Here is a 19,464-nt window from a genome sequence, read left to right on the forward strand (position 1 = left end):
TGCCTTGTTCATCAGGGTTACCAGGTGCTGGTGCTGTTATCTCAGGGCTCTGTACGTCACGCGTTGGATCTGACTCTGGAGTCTGTGCGTTTACACTGTCTCTTCTGCTCCTTGCCACAGGTGATCCCTGCTCACTGCATCTTCGCCAGTAACACATCTGCCCTCCCGATCAGCCAAATTGCTGCTGTTAGCAAGAGGCCGGAGAAGGTGAGTACCCAGTGCTGCGTGCCTGCTACGAGCGTGCTCTGCGTTGAGCTGCCTGTTAGAGGCAAACTGGCTTTGCTGCAGGTGAACGCTGGAATCTTCTGCTTCCTCCTCAGAACATGAAACAGCTCATCCTCTGCCCCAGTGCAAGCGTTGAACACAGAGCTTGTGGTCCTTGGACAGGTAGGGAGGGGTTGAAGGTGGAATCACCCCAAGCGTGATGTTGGCAGGACAGGGTGCAGTAGGGAGGTCAGTGCTCTTCAGGAAACATTAATGGAGGCAGAGGAGCTGTGGAAGGACTCAAGCTGAGAGAATTCTGACCAAGAAGACTTCAGTCATTTTGATAAACTGAGTAGATGTAGGAGTGACTTGCCATGATGGGCAAATGCCGCCTTCTCCTTGGGGAAGGTGCTAACCTAGCAGCAAAAAGGGAAGAAAAGTCAGTGGCTGGAAGCTGAACTCGGAGGTGCTGAAACTGAAGCCGTGGTCAGCCATGGGATTGGCTCCTGACGGGGTGGTGGGCTTTTCTCTCCAGCTCCAAATGATCCGTGCGAACAGGATACCAAGAGCAACATAGCAGCTTGTGGCAGAGGTTTGGAGCAGAGGACTTCTTCATCCTTTTGCTTGAAGTCTGAACAGCGCATAGAGTGACTGCATCCACCCCCCTCAGCCCAGGCAAGCACAGCTGAGCAGGAGCAGTGCTTCATGGGGAGCAGCCTGCCCTGCGGGACCTGCCTGGTGGCGTTACCATCTGAGGGGTGTGGATGTGCTGCATTGGCAGGAGTCGGCTGTGCGCTGTGCTGGCATCGTTGCCATCTGTGACTGCCGAGGGTACCTGTGGTACCTGCTGGTGTGCCGCTGGCACGTCTGGCACTGGCCCTGTGCGACACCTGCACTCTTCAGGGAGAAGCAGCAGGAGACCAGACGTGACACTGCCGTGTCTGAAATTGCGTGAGGAATCTGCGTGATCAGGTGGAGTCACCTCCCGAGGACTAAGCATTGCTTTAGGGTAGCCTTGATAGAAAAAGGGGGGAAACGCTTTCCCCTCATTTGAGGAATCTGCTTTGCCTACCTGGAGCTGCAGAAGACTCAGGGAAGAGCCAGCAATTCTCCTGTGAGATAATCCATCTCCCTCTGTAAAACAGGTGGGACAGGGAGGCAATAGCAGCTTGGGGAGAAGGAGAGGAAAGCTCTCCAGCTCAGTTGGAAAGCATTACACAAATGCAGAAGCACAGGTACCCTTGGCTGGTTCCCTAAACTCCTACAAGGGTCTCAAGCCTGCCCAAGGCAGTGCGTTGCCTCTGCTGCTTGTCTTCCCGCAGATGTTCTGCGGGCATCTGTGAAGTCCATAGAGTGACAGAGTGTGTCTCTGCTCTTGGAGGTTCCTGTGACTTTCATGAGCCTCTCCCTGGTCTGCTGTCAGACCTTAGTTGCATTGGAAATGCAGACTGGGTCTTATTTGTTCAGACTTGCAGATAACATCCTCTCACTGTATCAATTGCCTGTGTAATGGCTCTTTTTGGGGAAACTAATAGAAAATCGGTTGACTAATTAGTGTATTGTCTTTAATTAGTTTTGCAGTCTGCAACTGTCCTGCAAGGTGCCTCTGACTTATACAGATCTTAGTCCTTCCAGGAGGCACGAAGGTGACATGCTGATTGCGTGGTTGCGTTAAGAAAGTAAGGCAGACAACCAAATAATCTCCAGGTAAATGCTTTTCCCAGAGGAAGGCTGCACTTACTTCTGTAATTAGTTTCTGGAAACATGCCTTCCTGTCCTTAGATTCACTTCATCACCAAAAAAGCCCAAACAACCCAAATCAAAAACATTCACAAGCAGAACACAGGGACTTTCGCTCAACATCTGTCTCTGTGACTGCTGTTCCACTCTCATGGTGCAGAAGAAGCACCACCCAGGTGAGTGGCTGTTCTGCCAGCTCAGATGGTACCTGCAGATTACGCAGGGCCTGTGGTTCACCTGGGGACTGAGCTCAGCCAAGATTCTCTGGTTTTGCTGCCAGACCATTACAAGGATGGAGAGCACTGAGCAGCACTCTTGCTCCTGTAAGCGTTACACCTAAATTCTCACTGAGGCAAGAGCTGTGGGGCCTGTGCTGCGCCCTCGGGAAAGCCAAGGAGAGAAAGGAGTTGGAGAGCATTCCTGTCAGAGAGGGATACAATGATAAGACAAGGGGCAATAGCTTTAAACTGAAAGAGGGGAAATTTCAATCAGATGTAAGAAAGAAATTCTTCCCTCTGAGGATGGTGAGACACTGGACCAGGTTGCCCAGAGAAGCTGTGGCTGCCCCATCCCTGGAAGTCTTCAAGGCCAGGTTGGATGAGGCTTTGAGCAACCTGATGTAGTGGAAGGTGTCCCTGCCCATGGCAGGGGCGTTGGAAATAGATGATCTTTGAGGTCCCTTCCAACTCAAACTGTTCTATGATTCTATTTGATTCTACTGTGGCAGTGGGTCCTGCAGCCCGTGCTGGCCTGTGTCCTTCTGCACTTGGGCACTTGACTTACCCAGCAGATTCCTCTGGGAGCCAAAGTCTGTCTTAACCCTGTGAGCTCTTCCTTCTGCCCAGGTGATCGGGATGCACTACTTCTCCCCCGTGGACAAAATGCAGCTGCTGGAAATCATCACCACAGACAAAACATCCCAGGACACAGCTGCTTCTGCTGTTGCTGTCGGCCTCAAGCAGGGCAAGGTCGTCATCGTGGTAAAGGTGAGGGGATGCTGCACAAAATATGAGCTGGCATAATAAATAAGAGCAGACTTGTGCGCTGAGGGGAGGCTGAAACATGGCTGTGAGTACGCTGGCATTAGCTACTCATGCTGAGAAGTAAAAATGGAGGTTGGAAGAAGGCAGGTGCCCAAGTGATCCCTCAGGTGTCCTTTGGAGCAGCCGTGGAAGGCCAGAAGGCACAGGAGCAGTCTGATCAGCCAGGATGAGATGCTGGCGGTCCTGCTGCACACAGCTTCCAGGAGGGTGAAATCCACAGTGGCACCTGAGATGGAGCAGAGTCTGGGCAGGACCCTCACCACCTCTTCTCCTTGGCAAGCTGCAAGGACAGGGGGGCCTGCGAGCAGTAACCCTGCTTTTTCTGGATTAAATCTTTCATGAGAGGGGGCAGAAATACACATGAAAGTGTAGGGAAAGAGCCATGCCACGCAGAGGGAGAAGACTGAGCACAGTACACTGGGGCAGGAGTTGAGAACAAACTGCTGTGAGCTGTGGGAAGAGGCAGTGGAGCCTCAGAAGAGCCGTGGGCTGTTGAGTGATGTGTTCGGCTGGTGGCTGCTGGTGAGCACACCATCCTCCAAAGAGAGCTGGTCTCGTGCTCTGTAGTAGAAAGCACCAGCTATGCTGTTCCCGCTGTGTGGGAGGCTCAGCTGGTAGACTTGGGGCAGTTGGAGTGTGGTTTTGGATTGGTGTGTGAGGTTGCCAGCAGTGCTGAGCAGGTCTCTCTTGTGGCGCTGGGAAAACTGGCTTGTCTGAAAGTGCTCTGGGCACCTCTGAAGGCCAATGGAGGTACAGTGCTCCAACCCTCATCCCCACATCAAATGCTTCCCTCAATGGCAGTTTGCAGCTAATCTATTGCTCCCTGACTTTGTGAGCAGTATCAGAGGTGAAACAACCGGTTTATCCCTCTTCCACTTGTGCTGAGCCCCCTTTCCTCCATCAGCCTGCTGGGCCTTGGTGGAGCAAGGGGACTTCTGCAGCCTGCTGGGGACTTCCAGGCGCTGTGTCAAATGAAAAACACTCTGGTGGGAACTTCCAGGGAGTAAGTTCATGGAAGTCTTCAAACACTGCTGAGCCCTACAGGAAAAAGCTATTCTAGCAGTTGGTAACACACCGTTAGAAACACAATTCAGTGTGTCTGCCCTGCGTGTCAGTGCCTGAACTGCAGCCTGGGCTGTGCAGCTCAGTTCTTGTGCTGCCGAGAGAGGCCGTGTTCCTGCAGTTTGTACTCACCTGCATTCCTGCTGCACCCCTCTTCCCTAGGACGGGCCTGGCTTCTACACCACCAGGTGCCTGGGGCCGATGCTGGCAGAAGTGGTCCGAGTTCTCCAGGTGTGTATCCCATCAGCTACCGAGCATCTACCAAATAGTCACGTAAACTCTGCTTCTTCCTTGTCCCCTGACCAGGCTGACCCCAGCTCTGGCCAAGAAGGGAGGTGGGTAACCAGCCCTGGTGCCCGTGGTTGTGGCCAGCCTGCTCTTGGCTGAGCTGTGGTCTGATGAGACCTGGCACAGGCAGTGGTGAGGCTTTTTCCTCTCCACGTGGCACCGAGGGAAAGTCAGGAGTGGTGCCGGCACGATTACACCACTCCTGTCCGTAATCAAATGGCTAATGGGGCTGGTCACAGTCTGTGGTTTCAGATGAGCAACGGCTTTGTGACCCCATGCTGGGTTTCCAGGACCCTCAACCAGATACACCATTGCTTTCCCTTCTGTTCCTGCAGGAGGGCATTGACCCAAAGAAAATAGACACCATCTCTACGGCCTTCGGCTTTCCTGTTGGTGCTGCCACGCTGATCGACGAGGTGGGTGTGGATGTGGCCGCGCACGTGGCTGAGGACCTCAGCAAGGCCTTTGGCGAGCGCTTTGGAGGGAGTGGCATCGAGTTCTTCAAGGTCATGGTTGAAAAAGGCTTTTTAGGTGAGACACTAGGCTGTTCTAATTTAACACGTTTCCCCTTTGTTCAAGGAAAAGCACTAGCATCCATCAGCCTGTTCGGGCTCAGGTGACAGCAGAGAACGGTCCCTGGGGATGGGTGGAGAATCCCTCCCAGCTGTACCCTGGGTAGACCTTTGACTGCTGCCAGAACTTCCTTTGCAGAAACGGCAGCACCAGGCAAAGATGCTGCCCAGAGCAAAGGCAGCAGACAAGATCTCATGAACCTCTGTCCGGCCCCTTTGTTAAACCTGAACAAGTGCTCTGGGATGTAGGGAGCAAGTGGCTGGAAATACATATGCTCAAGGGAAAGAAGCCCTGAGCTGAGGTTTAGAAGCTCTGTGCAAAGAAAAATTGTCCTGTCCCTTCGTTAGAAGCCCTGGTGGCACTGGGTGCCAGAGGCAGCTGTGGCTCTGAGCACGCCAGGGCGGAGCAGCACACATTGGTGCGGGCCGCCACAGCTCTCACCCTCCGATGCCCCTTGCTGGGACCAGGCCCCTGGCAGCGAGGGTTGTTTGGGAGATCTTGTCATCTCTGTCCCTTATCCTTGAGGACTGTCTTTTTGCTGTTGTGGCTGCAAAAACAGTGGCGTTATTTGACTGTCCTCTGGACCTAGTGAAGGCGTTAGGGGCCTGGCACAGTGGCAGCATCTTGCTGAGGATTCAGCTGGATGTGTGCCCCCTTCCCTGTGTCCCTGGTAGGGCAGCAAACGGGCGCGCTCTGAAGTGCGGAGACGCTGCCTGCACTGGGAGAGTCTGCTCATGCTAACAAAAGCAGGAGGCACGGGATAAGAGGCGAAGATGTCACAAGCACACAGGACGCGTAGCAGGATGTGACCGTCTCTCTTTATCCTTGGCAGGTCGCAAGGCAGGGAAAGGCTTCTATGTTTACCAGGAGGGGGTGAAGAACAGGAGCGTGAATTCAGGCATGGAGGAGATCTTGGCGCGGTTCAAAGTGCCGGCCAAACCTGAAGTGTGAGTAGCTGCGCGCGGGGCGCTGGTGCGGGCGGGCTCTCGCCCCTGCCCAGCTCCTTCTGCCTCTGAGCAGCAGCACGGGATGACATTGCTGAACACGGAGTCACTCCAGATGGTGTTTGGCCGTTCCAGCTGGTGTGTGGCGGCGCGGGCTGTTGGCTCTGGACAGCCTGTGCTTGCAGGAATGGGGCATCCTCAAATTTATCAGTGTTTGCTTGGGCACCTTTGCAGAAAGCTTTTCAGTGGTGGGGCTTGTTCGGGCGAGCAGGTCAGTGCAGCCCCTGCCGTGACCTCCCTGGCATCGGACCTGTTCTACAACCTGCCACTGAAACGTCTCCTGAAGCAGTTCCCACCTGGCCTGATTGAGCCTTTGCCATTCTCACGTGCCTGCTTCAGAACTTAGTCCTTATCCTCTCACAGAGAGGGACAATCTCAGTGAGAAACTGTTCTCTCCCCTCGCTCAGGGCTGGCTCTCTCCCTGGTCTGTGCTGGCTTCATGTGCTCCTCCATCCAGCTGCTGCCTTACCTGCGCAGCCCTTACAGACTCTTTTCTTTGCAGCTGCACTGATGAGGACATCCAGATGCGCTTGGTGACAAAGTTTGTGAACGAGGCAGTCATGTGCCTGCAGGAAGGGATCCTCAGCAACCCCGTGGAGGGAGATATTGGTGCTGTGTTCGGCTTAGGCTTCCCGCCATACCTGGGAGGTAGGTGGTTTCAGCTGGGGTTTGGGCTGGGCTTGAAAGCTTCGTAGTGGGCTTGTCTAGTGGGCCTTAAACATCAGAGGTGGGTCAGCTGCTAAGGCCAGATTTGAGCTGCAATTTGACAAGCCTTATCCTTAAGAGTGTCCTTATCCCACATAAAGCCTGAGCCAGAGACGTTGCTCCAGTGTTCCCACCCCACGAGAGGTGGCAGTGAGGTTGAGAGCTGCTGTAAGACGTTTCTGCCAGGACACTGTGGGATTCCTTTGCTGGTGCAGCTGTTTCGCAGGGCTGCATCTGGTGAGGGTGAAGGGACTTTAACCAGGCGATTTGCTGTGTCTTCAGGTTTGAACAAGGCAGCAGAGCCATGCTGGCCCCAGCCTCATCAGCACTTCCCATAACTCCAAAGGAAGAGCTCTTGCCACGCCTGATAGTCATGGGGATGTAGGTGGGCTGGGAGATTTGCAAATCTCTTAAAAACCTTACGTTTTTAAGAAATCCCTGGGTTTTGTGTAGCTGTATGGTGCTCAGTGAAAAACGAGGCTCTGGTATCTCATCTCTTGCCACTGCTACTCACCTGGGTGGGCAGGCAGGTGTCTTGCAGTGCTTCTGGAAACCTGGTCCTATGCTGCACACCCAGCTGGGAAACGGTTCCCAGGGACGCACCATTCTGCCCACACTCTCACGCTGCACAGATAGAGCTGAGTGGATAACCTCAGCCGTGGTGCACAGCAATTCTCAGGCCAAGGTGCTTGGTGGGCCTGGCTAAGATTGGGCAAAGTGCTCCTGGACCCACCTGCAGCCTGGCTGGGTGGCTCTGCCATGGTCTGGGCAGTGGACGAAACACGAGCTGAGGTTTGGGTCACAACTGAAGGTCTCACGGGCTTGAGGCAGTGCTGCTGCCAAGTACCTGGCACTTTCCCTCCTTGAGACAAGCTCAGACTAGGGAAGGAGTCCCATCTCTGTCCCAGCTTGTCCCCAGCAGTCCAGGCTGCTCCCCGCCTGCTCTTCTGCACTGAGTGGAGGCAGTGTCCCCCATTGCCCTGCCCAGAGACTTGGGGGTCTTTTCTGGGGAAGGATGGAGGGGCCGAATCCAGTGCTGTCACCTCTCCATGCCCCCTGGTGCTTCTCGCTTCCCTGACGCAGGTGTGTCCCCCTGTCCCCGGCAGGTCCCTTCAGGTACGCGGACTCGTACGGAGCCAAGCAGCTGGTGGACAAGCTGCGCAAGTACGAGGCCGTCTACGGCAGCCACTTCACGCCATGCCAGCTGCTGCTGGACTATGCCAACAGCCCGAGCAAGAAATTCCACCAGTGAGCGTGGCCCAACACCGCCCGCGCATGCTGCGCTGACAGCTTGAGCCAGGGCCACCAGCTCTCCAGCAACACCTCGTTCTCTGTAGGTCAACTTGCGAAGCACCCGGGGGCAGCAGGGAAGGAAGGAGGGTGGCAGCAGGTTGCCTCATGGCTTGTAGTCATTTCAAGTGCCTTATCAGCTACTGTGAGTTGGGCACATACGTCCATCCCCTGACAATGTGGGCCTCGTGGCTCCTTCCTGGGAGAGCGAATCTCTTCTGCTTCCACCTCCATCCTGCCACTTCCAGAACTCCTGGTTCAACAGGCAGCATCCAGCACATGGCTGGCCCTGAGGCTTTGCCTTTCCCTAAACCTCCAACAAAATAAAAATAAATCCCCATGTCCTGGGTTTGGACTCCATGCCTGCTGTTCCTCCCATCTTGCTGGGACAGCAGCCTCTCGGCACCAAGGAAGAGAACTGCTCAAGTTGGAAATAAAGCGTTGAGGCAATCCCCTGGGATCCTCTCCATGCTTTCCGGCTGCGAGACCCACAAAGGGACTGCCGGCAGTTGCCGGGAGGACGAGGAGAGAGGCAGGGGATGGCGGCAGTGCGGAACAAAGACCGGCTCTGTCACCTCTGCCATCAATCAGAGTCTGTGAGGAGCCTCTGGCTCTTTTGTCTGGCCCCGAGCGCTGCTGCCGGGGCTATCCTGGCAGATGGAGCCGCCTGTAATTGCAAACCAAGCAGCCAAAGGCCAGAAGGGTCCCCTGTGGGGAGAGCTCAGTTTAAACTAAAAGGCTTTAAATCTCTGTGCACCTGTCACCGATTTCAGAGCTGGCCCGGCCTCCGCCTTGCTGCGGAGCAGTGCCTCCCTGGGCCTCCAGCCTTTTTCCTGGAGCTGGGTGGTGCTGCTCTTTTCATGTTGCGTTTGTGCTCATTTCTCAAAGCCACCAGTAGGCAATCGGGCTGAGATATCATTCCATCCTGCCTCTGCTGCCTCCTGGGGTGGGCACTGGGCTGCCTGCGGAGCTGGTAACTGGCCGTCAGCCCTCCCTGGGGGAGGCAGCAGCCCCCCGGGACCTGCCCCCTGCTCCAGGAGCAGGGCCTGGGTTGGTGCTGCGACGAGGGCTGTGCTTATTGTACGATCTTGGAATGGTTTGGGTTGGAAGGGACCTCAAAGATCATCTAGTTCCAATCCCTCCTGCTCGGGGCTCTGGGGCAGCCCTGCTCCTCCTGTGTGGCCAAGGGGCTGGAGTTGGGGCTGGGGAGATCTGGCCCCACACTCTCCTGTTACTGTGACCCTGTGGGGCTCGAGGGGCTGTGGGGCACCCCACTGTGCACCTTGAGCGAGTGGGGTGCTGGGGGGTGGTGGACGCAGCCCTGCGGGCAGGTCTCTGCCTCCCCTTCCAGCGCCCAGCTGTGTCTGTCAGGCAGAGGAGATTCCTTCCAGGTTGTGGAATCGCCCTGGGGTGCAGGCAGCCCAGAGCAACTCCAAGAGCAATGTCTTCCCTCACAGAGGGGACACAGATCCCTTCCCAGCTCTTGGGAAGGGTGTGTGGGAATGGGAGCAATGCCCAGAGCCTCCTTCCCCACCAAGGGCCCCTTCCCCCCTCCTCCCCGAGCAAGGGGCTTCTTCAGTCCCTCATTTTTCTCCCATACGTTTATTACACTAATCCACAAGGATTAAGTTAAACCAGTCAATGCAAACTCCAGTATTTCCAGCCCATTTAGGCCAAAATTACTGTCCAGTGTTAAAACAGAAAGCGGGAGGGTGATAGGGCTGAGCTGCCGGGGAGGAGGAGGAACACCTGCAGCTGGTGGGCACTGCCACATCGAGGCAGGGGACAGGAGTGGGGAGAGCCAGAGCTATGGTCCAGGGGTTGGGAGCCCCCCAGGCCCTAGTCCAGGGGTCCCCAAGGTGCGGCTAGATCTTGGGGCGCCAGCCCTTGATGAACTGCATGATCTTCTTCACCTGGAGCTTGGTGAGGCGGAAGTCGTCGGCCAGGATCTCCTCACTGAGCTGCACGAAGATGCTGCCGTCAATGCGCTCGCGGGCGAAGAAGCTGACCACGTCCTCGGAGAGGCCGATGAAGCGCAGGCACTTGGAGACCTCCTCCAGCGAGAGGGCCGAAAGGTCGGCGGGGGGCAGCCAGGGCGAGCCATCCCCACTGGGACGGGGGGCGGCCAGCGGGGCCCCCCCATCGCCCCGCACCGCCGGTGGCACCTCGATGACACCCTGTGCCAGGTAGACTCGGGCAACGCCGCCCTCGGCCCCGCGCAGGACGGCGGGCGAGAGCGGGGCCGCCCCACGGATGACGATGCCATCCCCCTCGAAGCCCTTGGGTGGGCGAGGGGGGGGTGCTGGCTCCTCACTGGGGGCAAGAGGCTCTGGCGAGGAGGAGGAGGAGGGGGCGGCCGGGGCCGAAGGCGGCTTGGGCCACTCCAGACTCTCCGGCCATTCAGGCCGGGCCGGCGAAGGGGTTGAGTGCCCCAAAGGGAGCGAAACGTTTTTGGAGGTGCGGGGGTTTGAGGCGGGGGCAGCTGTGGTAGGGCTTCAGGGGGCCTCAGCCCCCGGCAGCGGCGTCGAGCAGCCGCTGCCCGCCCCAGCGCCCGCCTCAGCGTACGCCCAGGGGTCCGACCAGGAGGTGGGGGCGGGCTGGGTGGTGGGGGGCAGCGTGGCGGGGGGCGGCGGGCGCCCGGGGGTCTCCCCGGCTTTACAGTCGCCCCAGGTGCAGGGTAGCAGTAGAGGGAGTAGGCGTCGGGCGAGGGCGAGCCGCTGCCGCTCTGCGGGACCAACCTGCCGGAGGAAGGGGAGCACCGCCATCACCCCAGGGCTGCGTCCCCTAGCCCCAACCCCACGCCACAGGGACACCCCACCCAGAACGCCAACCCGCCACCCTGTCCCCAACCACGTCACCCCCGTGTCCCTGGGGACACTCACCCATCATGGAGTCCCGAGGAGTAGTAGGAGAGGCTGGGGCTGGGTGAGGGAGCGGGTGCCAGCTTCGGGCAGCGCAGGGGTGCTGGGGGGCTGCAGGGTGCGGGGGGGCGGCTGCCCCGGGGCGGCACGGGGGTGCGTTCAGCAGCCGGCACTCCTCCTTCACCTGGAGGGAAGGGGTGAAGCTGTCAGAGCCCAGTGCTGGGGGATCTGCCCCCGGGACCCCACGGCTAGAGGGGGGAATGTGGGGCTCGAGGGGTATGTGAGACTCAGGGGCAGCCCCCAATCGAGCCACGAGGCTCAGGGTACTAACAGGGAGCCCCAGGGGACTGGGTACCCTATGGCACAGGGAGCCCCAAAAATTTAGGTACCCTATGGTGCAGGGGAGCCCAGAGGGTTTGAGTGCCTCACAGTGCTGGAAAGCCCAAGAGATTCAGGCACCTCGTGGTGCAGAGAGCCTTGGGGAACCAGGGACCCCATGGAACAAGGGTGTCCTGAGATTCAGGTACCCCCTGGTGATGGGGAGCCCTGGGGACCCCATGGTGCCGGGGAGGCCAGAGGATCTGGGTGACCAAACAGAGCCGGGGAGGGACCCCGGACCAGGGGACAGCAGCTCCCAGCCCAGAGCCCCACAGCACCCAGAGTGGGTGAGTCTGGTCGTGCCATGGGGTGCTGGCACAGCCCCAGGCTCTGCACCCCCTGCCCAGGGCTTCCGGCAGGGCCATGCTGGGGCTCACCCACTGCCCAGCTGTCCCGGTGCATTGCCCCAGCCAGGGCGGCCGGTGGGACCTCCGGGGCGTTGTTCCCCATTCCCGGGACGGGGGACAGGACGGCAGCTCTTACCGCCTCTGACTTGGGCGGCACAGGCGGTGGGGTGTCCCCACGGGGCTCATCCCCGGGCACACCGGGGCGGTGCGGGGAGCCCAGGGGGGTGCCAGCCACTAAGGAGATGAGGTCCTGCCGGCCGGTGCCAGTGCCACTGCCCGGCTCACAGCACCCCTCCAGGCTGGGTTGCTCCAAAGCTCCTCGTAGGGAATTTCCAGCGGCTCCTGAGTCCTGAACTCGGGTTCAGCCCAGTCGGGCGTCACGTACTCCCGGTCGGGGTCCGGGAAGTCAGGCAGTGGTGGGCGTGGGGTGCTGCCCCCAGTGCCTCGCGGTCCCTGGCAGCGGGCGCCAGGCTCCCGGGCCGTGCTGCAGGAGCAAAGGGCGAGGCGCTGGAGGGGCTGGCTGAGCTCCTCGCGGGCGCAGGCGGGCAGGCAGAGCCGCAGGCGCCGAGGGCTGGCGCACTCCTCCGAAAAGTCGGGTTTGGCCTCACGCACGGCCCGCGAGTACTCATCGGGGTTGAAGCGGTCGCGGCAGTACGCGGCACTGTCCCGCAGCAGCTTCTCCAGCTGGGGGTCCCCAGCCAGCAGCCCCTCGGGCAGCTGGAAGCGGGGCATGTCGGTCAGCAGGAGGAAGTGGAAAGGGACCAGCTGGTCGCGGCGGAGGATGCAGCACAGCACCACCGTCTTGGAGATGATGCCGACCAGCTTGTAGCAGTGGCCCTCGCGGATAACGTGCAGGTCGTAGGGGTTGCGTGCGGGGCGGCTGGGCACCGCCACGTTGACGGGCAGCCGCACCTTCTCGATGATGCTGCGGATGGTGTGCTCGCCCTCCTGCAGCCGCAGCTCGAGGGGGCTGCGGGTGCTGAAGCGGCCTCGGCACTGGAAGGGCAGGCTGAGGCTCTCGTTGGTGCGGTGGTTCATGCAGATCAAGCAGGGCATCTTGCCTTTCACCTGCCGGGCCCCCGCCACCGGCGCCGCCTTGCCCAGCTTCCGCAGGATGGTGTTGAAGCGCGACTTCTCCTTCACTGTCTTGGCGCACAGGATCTCCGCTTGGCCCATCAGCGTCAGCTCGTCCCCGGCGTGCAGCGTGAAGTTGTACACCTCGCTGTCCTCGCTGAACTCCCCCGACACCACCTGCCCCAGGACAGCCCCGCCGTGGGACACGCTGTCCTGGCACTGTCCCCTAATGTCCCACCACCACCTGTAATGCCCCACCAACAACCCTTGTTGCCCTACCACCAAGCCCTGATGCCTGACCAGCAACCCTTGATGCCCCACCAACCACGCTTGATGTCCCCCGCCCCACTCCCTCCACTGCCCACTGTTGTCTCCTGATGTCCCACCACTGACGCTCAATGTCCCACCACCACCCCCTGATTCCCACCACATCTCTTCCTGTGTCCTGTCCCATTGTCCTCTCCTAATGTCCCACCAGTAACCTCCATTATGTCTCCCCTGCCTTATTCTCATCACCTGTCTCTGATGTCCCACTACTAACCTCAGTGTCCCACCACCATACCCTGGTGTCCCAGAACCAACCCCTGATGTCCGACCATAGAATCACAGACTGGTTTGTGTTGGAAGGGACCTTCAAGATCATCCAGTCCCAACACCCCTGCCATGGGCAGGGACACCTTCCACTACACCAGGTTGCTCAAAGCCTCATCCAACCTGGCCTTGAACACTTCCAGGGATGGGGCAGCCACAGCTTCTCTGGGCAACCTGTGCCAGTGCCTCACCACCCTCATTGGAAAAAATTTCTTCCTTAGATCTAATCAAAATCTCCCCTCTTTCAGTTTAAAGCCATTTGCCCCTTGTCCAAAGCCCCTCTCCAGCTTTCTTGTAGCCCCTTCAGGTACTGGAAGGTCTCTCTGGAGCCTTCTCCTCTCCAGGCTGAATCCCACCCCTCGATGTCCCACCACCCCCCCGATTCCTACCACCTACCCATGAAGTCCCACCACTAACCCCTGCTGCTTCACCACCACTCCTTGACATTCACCTGCTGTCCCACCACTGTCCCCTGACATCCCACCACCATTCCCTGCTGCCCTAACAGTGTCCCCTGCTGTCCCAGCACCAGCCTCTACCAACCTTCACGCTGAAGGTGATGGCCTCCATGACAAAGACACGGTCTGGGAAGATGCTGGCCACCTCCTCCACACTGTTGAAGTACTGCACGGGCTCACGGATGTCCCGGTCCTGGTCCAGCAGCTTAAACTTCCCTGTGGGGGACAGCCAGACCCACGGTGGTGAGAGGGGCCCGTCCCCAGGTCCTGGCCGCAGGGACCTGCTGTCACCCACCTCAGGACCAGCATGGCCCTTTAGGGGGGGGCCTCAAGACTGACTTGGGGGGTCTCCATCGCATTTTTGAAGACATCTCTGTGGGCTTCACTCAGTGTCTCCAAGTGCTGCAAGGGGACACCAGAGCATCCCCCATCCTCCCAACATGCAGCATCAAGGGCGGGTTCTGGGTGGGATAAAGCACAAAGCCCCGGACACGTGGGGTGTCTTGGCAATGCCACGACAGCACCCCTGGAGCTGCAGGGACCACCCTAAAATGGCCTCGAAAATGCCCCGTGGATGGAGGAACTCGCCTGGAGCAGGGCCAGAGGAGCAGCCGGAATTGTGGGGAGCCTCATTACCCTCCAGAGTCCGGCCCCAGCCCCACTGGGACCCCCAATCCCCGCACCCCCCTCACCCCATGCCGTGGGTGGGAGAGTCACTGGAGAGGGGGCCGGGGCTGGGGGGACTGAGGGGCTTGGCAGTGGGAGCGGGCGCTGCAGCCGGCAGCAAAATTGCCGCCGTTGGCATCGGTGGCGGGGACAGACCTGAGGGGAATATTAATCCTCAGCCACCCCCGCACCAGCAGCTGCACCGCTGCCAGCCCCACGCCGAGCTGTGCCAGGGCCTACGGCACATCGCCGGACAGGGGCCCAGCCACGGCCACGGCACTGTGGACATGGGAGCTGGTGGAGGCTGGAGCCGGGGGCAGCCCTGCAGCTGGGGAGGGCACGGCTGAGCCCCCCGAAGCCAGTTAATAGGCTGCCCAGCATCCCCTGCTCGGCCCCCCACTTGGGACAGGCAATGAGCCCCTCCCCCGCTCCACTTCCCATTATTTATTTATTAGCAGGACTCATTACCGCCATGGCAAGCACTTAGAGTGGGCATTAAGGCACTCACTACGGCGGCTGCCGGCATCTCAGCACCTTCGTCTGCATCCCTGGGCCCAGCCTGTCCCCATCCTCATCTTCATCCCCATCCCATGCCTGTTGTTGTCCCCATCCCGTCCCCATCCTCATCCCATCCTCATCCCTGTCCTTGTCCCTATTGCATCCTCATCCCTCTCCCACCCCTGTCCTCACGGCATCCCTGTCCCTATCCTTGTCCTCATCCCACCCCATCCCATCCCTGTTCCTGTCCCTGTCCTTGTCCCCATCCCATCCCCACCCCTGTCCTCATCACATCCCTGTCCTCATCCTCATCCTTATCTCAGCCCCATCCCATCTTCATCCCTGGTTTTGTTCCCATCCCATCCCCATCCCTCTCCCACTCATGTCCTCATCACATCCCTGTCATCATCCTCATCTTCATCCTTATCTCACTCCCATCCCATCTTCATCCTTGTTCTTGTCCCAATCCCATTCTCATCCCTCTCCCACCCCTGTCCTCATAGCACCCCCATCCCATCCCTGCCAGCCCCTCCCCCGCCCCCAGTTTTGGGCTGGGCTCTGGCAGGGCGGGAGGGGCATCGAGCAACCCCCAAACCAGAGCATCTCCCTCCCCAGACTGGGCCAGCCCGTGCCCTCCGCAGTTCAGCCACCGGCGGTGCAGGGAGGTCCCAGCCCCGATGCCCCGGGGGACAACCGCCGCCCCACCTGGGTACTGGAGCGGGATGTCGATCTTGGGCCCCACCACGTAGTGCCCTTCCTCCAGGCTGTGCGCCGTCACCGTGGTCCACTGCCGGCACGAGTGCAGCAGCAGCACGTCCTGCGCGCTCACCCCCTCCACGCGCTCACCTGCGGGCACAGGGCTGGCACCACCTCGGGCACCCCCCCCTCCCCGGGCACCCCCACCACCCCCGGGCACATCCTCCCCCCTCCTTCCTCCCCAGGCACCCCCACCACCCCCGGGCACCCAGGGGTGGCAGCCCGGGGGACGGACAGACGGACGGAGGGCCGGGCGGGTGCCCGCTGCCAAGAGCCGCCAGTTGCCCGGGAAACAATTTCTTGTCCCCCCTGAAAAGCCGCAGCCGCCGCAAACAAGAAGTTTATTGAGCTGCGGCCGGCGCGGGGGCCCCCACCCCCCCAGCACCCCCCACCCTCCCCCGGCACCCCCCGCTCCGCAGGGACCGACCCTGCTGCGGAGGGGGGGGGACCCCCACTCCCCTGCACCCCTGCCTGGGGGCTGGGGGCAGCCTGGGCCCCACACACCCCCCCCGCCCCCCCTCAGCCCTCCTCAGCCCGGCGAGGGCAGTCCCGGACGCCGCACAGCAGTTTGGCCATGTGTCACCTGCCCTCCAGCCTTCCTCCCTCCCTCCCTCCTCCTCCTCACTCCAACCTTCTTCCCTTCTCCTCGTGCCTCTGGTCTTCCTCCTTCTCAGCCCTCCAGCCTTCATCCCTCCTCCTCCTCACCCATCCAGCCTTCCTTCCTCCTCCTCCTCCTCACCCCTCCAATCTTCCCCTCTCCGTCCTCCTCATCCCTCTACCCTTTTCTCCCTCCTCTCCATCCCTCTCTCCTCCTCCTCACCTATCTCCCTCCTTGTCCCTCCACCCTCCATCCCTTGCGCCAGCCTTCCTCCCCTCCTCCTCCTCCTCACTCTCAACCCTTCCTCCCTCCTCCCCGTCCCTCCACCCTCTAGCCTTCCTCCCTCTGTCCTCATCACTCCATCCTCCTTCCCTCCTCCTCATCTCTCCATCCTTCCTCCCTCCTCTTCGTCCCTCCAGCCTCCCTCCCTCCCTCCTCATCCCTCCAACCTCTTTCCCTCCTCTTCGTCCCCTCCAGCCTTCCTCCTTCCCTCCTTCTCCCCCTCCCATCACTCCAGCCCTTCTTCCCTCCCTCCTCATCCCTCCAACCTCTTTCCCTCCTCTTCGTCCCTCCAGCCTTCCTCCTTCCCTCCTTCTCCCCCTCCCCATCACTCCAGCCTTCTTCCCTCCCTCCTCTCCATCACTCCAACCTCCTCCCTCCTCCTCGTCCCTCCAGCCTTCCTCCTTTCCCTCCTTCTTCTGGTCCCTCCAGCCTTCCTCCTCCCTCCTCCTCGTCCCTCCAGCCTTCCTCCTTTCCTCCTCTCCATCACTCCAACCTCCCTCCTCCTCCTCGTCCCTCCAGCCTTCCTCCTTCCCTCCTCCTCATGTCTCCATCCTCCCTTCCTCCCTCCTCTTCGTCCCTCCAGCCTTCCTCCTTCCCTCCGCCTCCTCCTCCCCCATCCCTCCAGCCTCTCTTCCTCCCTCCTCCCGCTCCCTCCAGCCTTCCTCCTCCCTCCTCCCGCTCCCTCCCAGCCTTCCTCCCTCCTCCTCCTCGTCGCTCCAGCCTCCGTCTCCCCCCGCGTACCCCCCCGGCCCCGCTCACCCTGCCCCAGGCACACGAGGGTGGGCAGCCGGCACTGGCTGACGATGGCGTCGAGGGGCAGCGCCGCGGGGCTCCAGCGGAGCCGGGCCAGCCCCGCCGCCAGCTTCTCCATCGCATCGCGGCTCAGAACGGCCCCGCGACGCGGGGGGGGGCGGTGGCGGCGGCCGCGTCGGGCTCCATCGCCGCCGCCGGGCCGGGGCAGCGGCGGGGCCGGGGGGCGGGGGGCGGCGGGGAGCGGGGCAGCCGGGAGCCGCCCCCCGCCCGCCCCCGGCCCCTCCTGCCCGCCCGCCCCGACAGGCGGGACCCCCCCGCCGCCAACCGCGCCGGGGGCGGGGGAAAGTGGCGGCGGCGGCGGGAACCCCCCGAGGCGGGGGCTGCTCCCGGGGGTGCTCCGGGGAGGGGGACGCGGCCCCCGGGGATGGGGGCGGCTCCGCCCGCGCCGTCCGGAGGAATCGTCGCTCGCCCGAGGGTACCGGGGGGCTCAGCCCCGCCAGCCCTGGTCCCTCCGGGTGTACCGGGGGGGGGGGGCTCAGCTCCTTTGGCTGCCGAGGAAAGGGGGCGAGGGGTGACCCGGTGCCCGGCACTCCCCCGCCGCCCCCCCGGCTGCCGGATCGAACCTCAGTGCAGCGGAGCCGCTGGGACCCACCCTAGGAGACACCAGGGCTGGAGGGGCCGAGAGGTGGAGGGGGGTCGGGAGGGGCCAGGCGGTACGGAAGGTCCGGGACAGGCGGAGGGGCTCGATGCCAGCCCCACACCCCGATCCCCTGGCAGGGACCCCCCCGCACCCAGTGCGCCGCACACCCCGAGGCACGTGCGGCACTGGCACACGGAGCGGGGATCCCCCCCGGCAAAGCGCAGGGGCTGCTGGAGCCCCTCGGCGGGGGGTGCCGGGGACCCGGACCCCTCCTCGAGGGCCTGATTCGGCGCAGGGTGGGAGGTCCTGGAGGGGTTTGTGGGGGGGATCCAAAGGTGCCATGGGAGCCGCTGCGGGGTCCTGCAAGGCAGAGCCCGAATGTGTTGGGACACAGAAAAAACTTCCCGAAAGAAGCACGGACGGGGATGCAGCAGTGATGGGGCGGGAGCAGGGACGGGGATGGAACAGGGATGAGGATGGAGCGGGGATGGGGAATGAGCAGGGATGGGGAAGGAGCAGGGATGGGGATGGAGCACGGATGGGGAAGGAGCAGGGATGGGGAAGGATGAGGGATGGGGAAGGAGTAGGGATGGGGATGGAGCAGGGATGGGGAATGAGCAGGGATGGGGATGGAGCAGGGATGGGGAAGGAGCAGGGCTGATACAGTGGCAGGAGGACAAGGAAAGACTCAGGACTCACTGACGGGGACAACACTGCCGAGTGGGACGCCCAAACCTGCCAGATGCTGTCTGTGGAGGAAAGTCCCTCCAGGTCCCCTCTCCGAGCCCCCCGGGAAACCCCTCGCACAACCACCACCCGCAATGGCAATGGCTGCGCAGGGCCGCCACGCCAGGAGCCCCCGGCCCTGCTGCTGTGCGCGAGGCCCTGAATCCTCTTCCCTCCCCACCGCAAAATGCTGACGAGTCCCCGGCCATGGGGAGGATTCAGGATCCCCACGGCCTCGTCCTGCTGCGAGGAGCCACAGGGGCCACAGTTGTGACAGCCACAGCCTCATCACCAACAGCAGCACCAAACCACCCTGTCCCGGTTACTGACACCCCGTCAGCGGCAGCAAAGGAGAAGCACGTCCCGGCTCCGCCGCCGCGGGGGGGGTGACATCCCTGACCCCAAGTGCCCAAAGGCTCCCCATGGGCAGGAGAGCTGGTGGAGAAGGGGCTGGCGAGGATGAACGGATCCTGCTCCATGGCAAAAGACATCGGCCCAGCCATCCATACAGCTGGCTGTTGGCACAGTGCAGGGGTGGGTCTGGGAGAGCTAGAGACCACCTCCCGTAGTTCATATCCACACCAGGACCCATGGGGAGGATGTGCAGAGGGATGGGCTGAAACAGCCCCATTCCTTAAACGTGTTGGCGAAGGTCCTCTCCAAGAAGCCAGAGACAGTGGGGGTGCTCCCACCCACGGGGTACCCCGGCCAAGGCTAGCAGCCCCCAACACACCGTTGCGCCTCACAGCCCCAGAAAAGTAACACCCTAAAGCTTTTCTATGGAAAAGCCAGAAAGTAACAGCCCTACCCCACAGCCAAACCACCCCCTAAAGCAGAGATCAGCTCCCGCTTTCCAGATTTCGTCAGTATGTCCAAGCAGTGGCAGCTGCCGGGTCTAAGGGCAGCTACAGAGCTTTGCTTTGGCCT

General features: G+C 61.1%; 2 protein-coding genes across 2 annotated transcripts in view; one reads left to right on the plus strand and one right to left on the minus strand.

The window, feature by feature from the left end:
• The window catches only part of HADHA (hydroxyacyl-CoA dehydrogenase trifunctional multienzyme complex subunit alpha), a 28,727-nt gene extending 20,380 nt beyond the window's left edge, over window positions 1-8,347 (plus strand). Inside the window, exons 14-20 of the mRNA XM_086624763.1 lie at window positions 121-207; window positions 2,790-2,930; window positions 4,212-4,280; window positions 4,673-4,868; window positions 5,743-5,857; window positions 6,417-6,562; window positions 7,726-8,347. Of these exons, the coding sequence (XP_086480889.1) occupies window positions 121-207; window positions 2,790-2,930; window positions 4,212-4,280; window positions 4,673-4,868; window positions 5,743-5,857; window positions 6,417-6,562; window positions 7,726-7,871 (900 nt within the window). The 3' untranslated portion in view covers window positions 7,872-8,347. The remainder of the gene's footprint in view (window positions 1-120; window positions 208-2,789; window positions 2,931-4,211; window positions 4,281-4,672; window positions 4,869-5,742; window positions 5,858-6,416; window positions 6,563-7,725) is intronic.
• Window positions 8,348-9,774: 1,427 nt separating this feature from the next.
• GAREM2 (GRB2 associated regulator of MAPK1 subtype 2) lies at window positions 9,775-17,289 on the minus strand. Its single transcript, XM_086624777.1, is given in 11 exon segments — window positions 9,775-10,311; window positions 10,313-10,413; window positions 10,416-10,589; window positions 10,592-10,647; window positions 10,792-10,918; window positions 10,921-10,954; window positions 11,632-11,792; window positions 11,795-12,746; window positions 13,704-13,834; window positions 15,488-15,628; window positions 17,178-17,289. Coding segments are annotated over 11 exon segments (2,526 nt in total).
• Window positions 17,290-19,464: the final 2,175 nt, after the last annotated feature.

This window comes from Tauraco erythrolophus, chromosome 2, assembly GCF_009769465.1.
Source record: "Tauraco erythrolophus isolate bTauEry1 chromosome 2, bTauEry1.pri, whole genome shotgun sequence".
NCBI lineage: Eukaryota > Metazoa > Chordata > Aves > Musophagiformes > Musophagidae > Tauraco > Tauraco erythrolophus.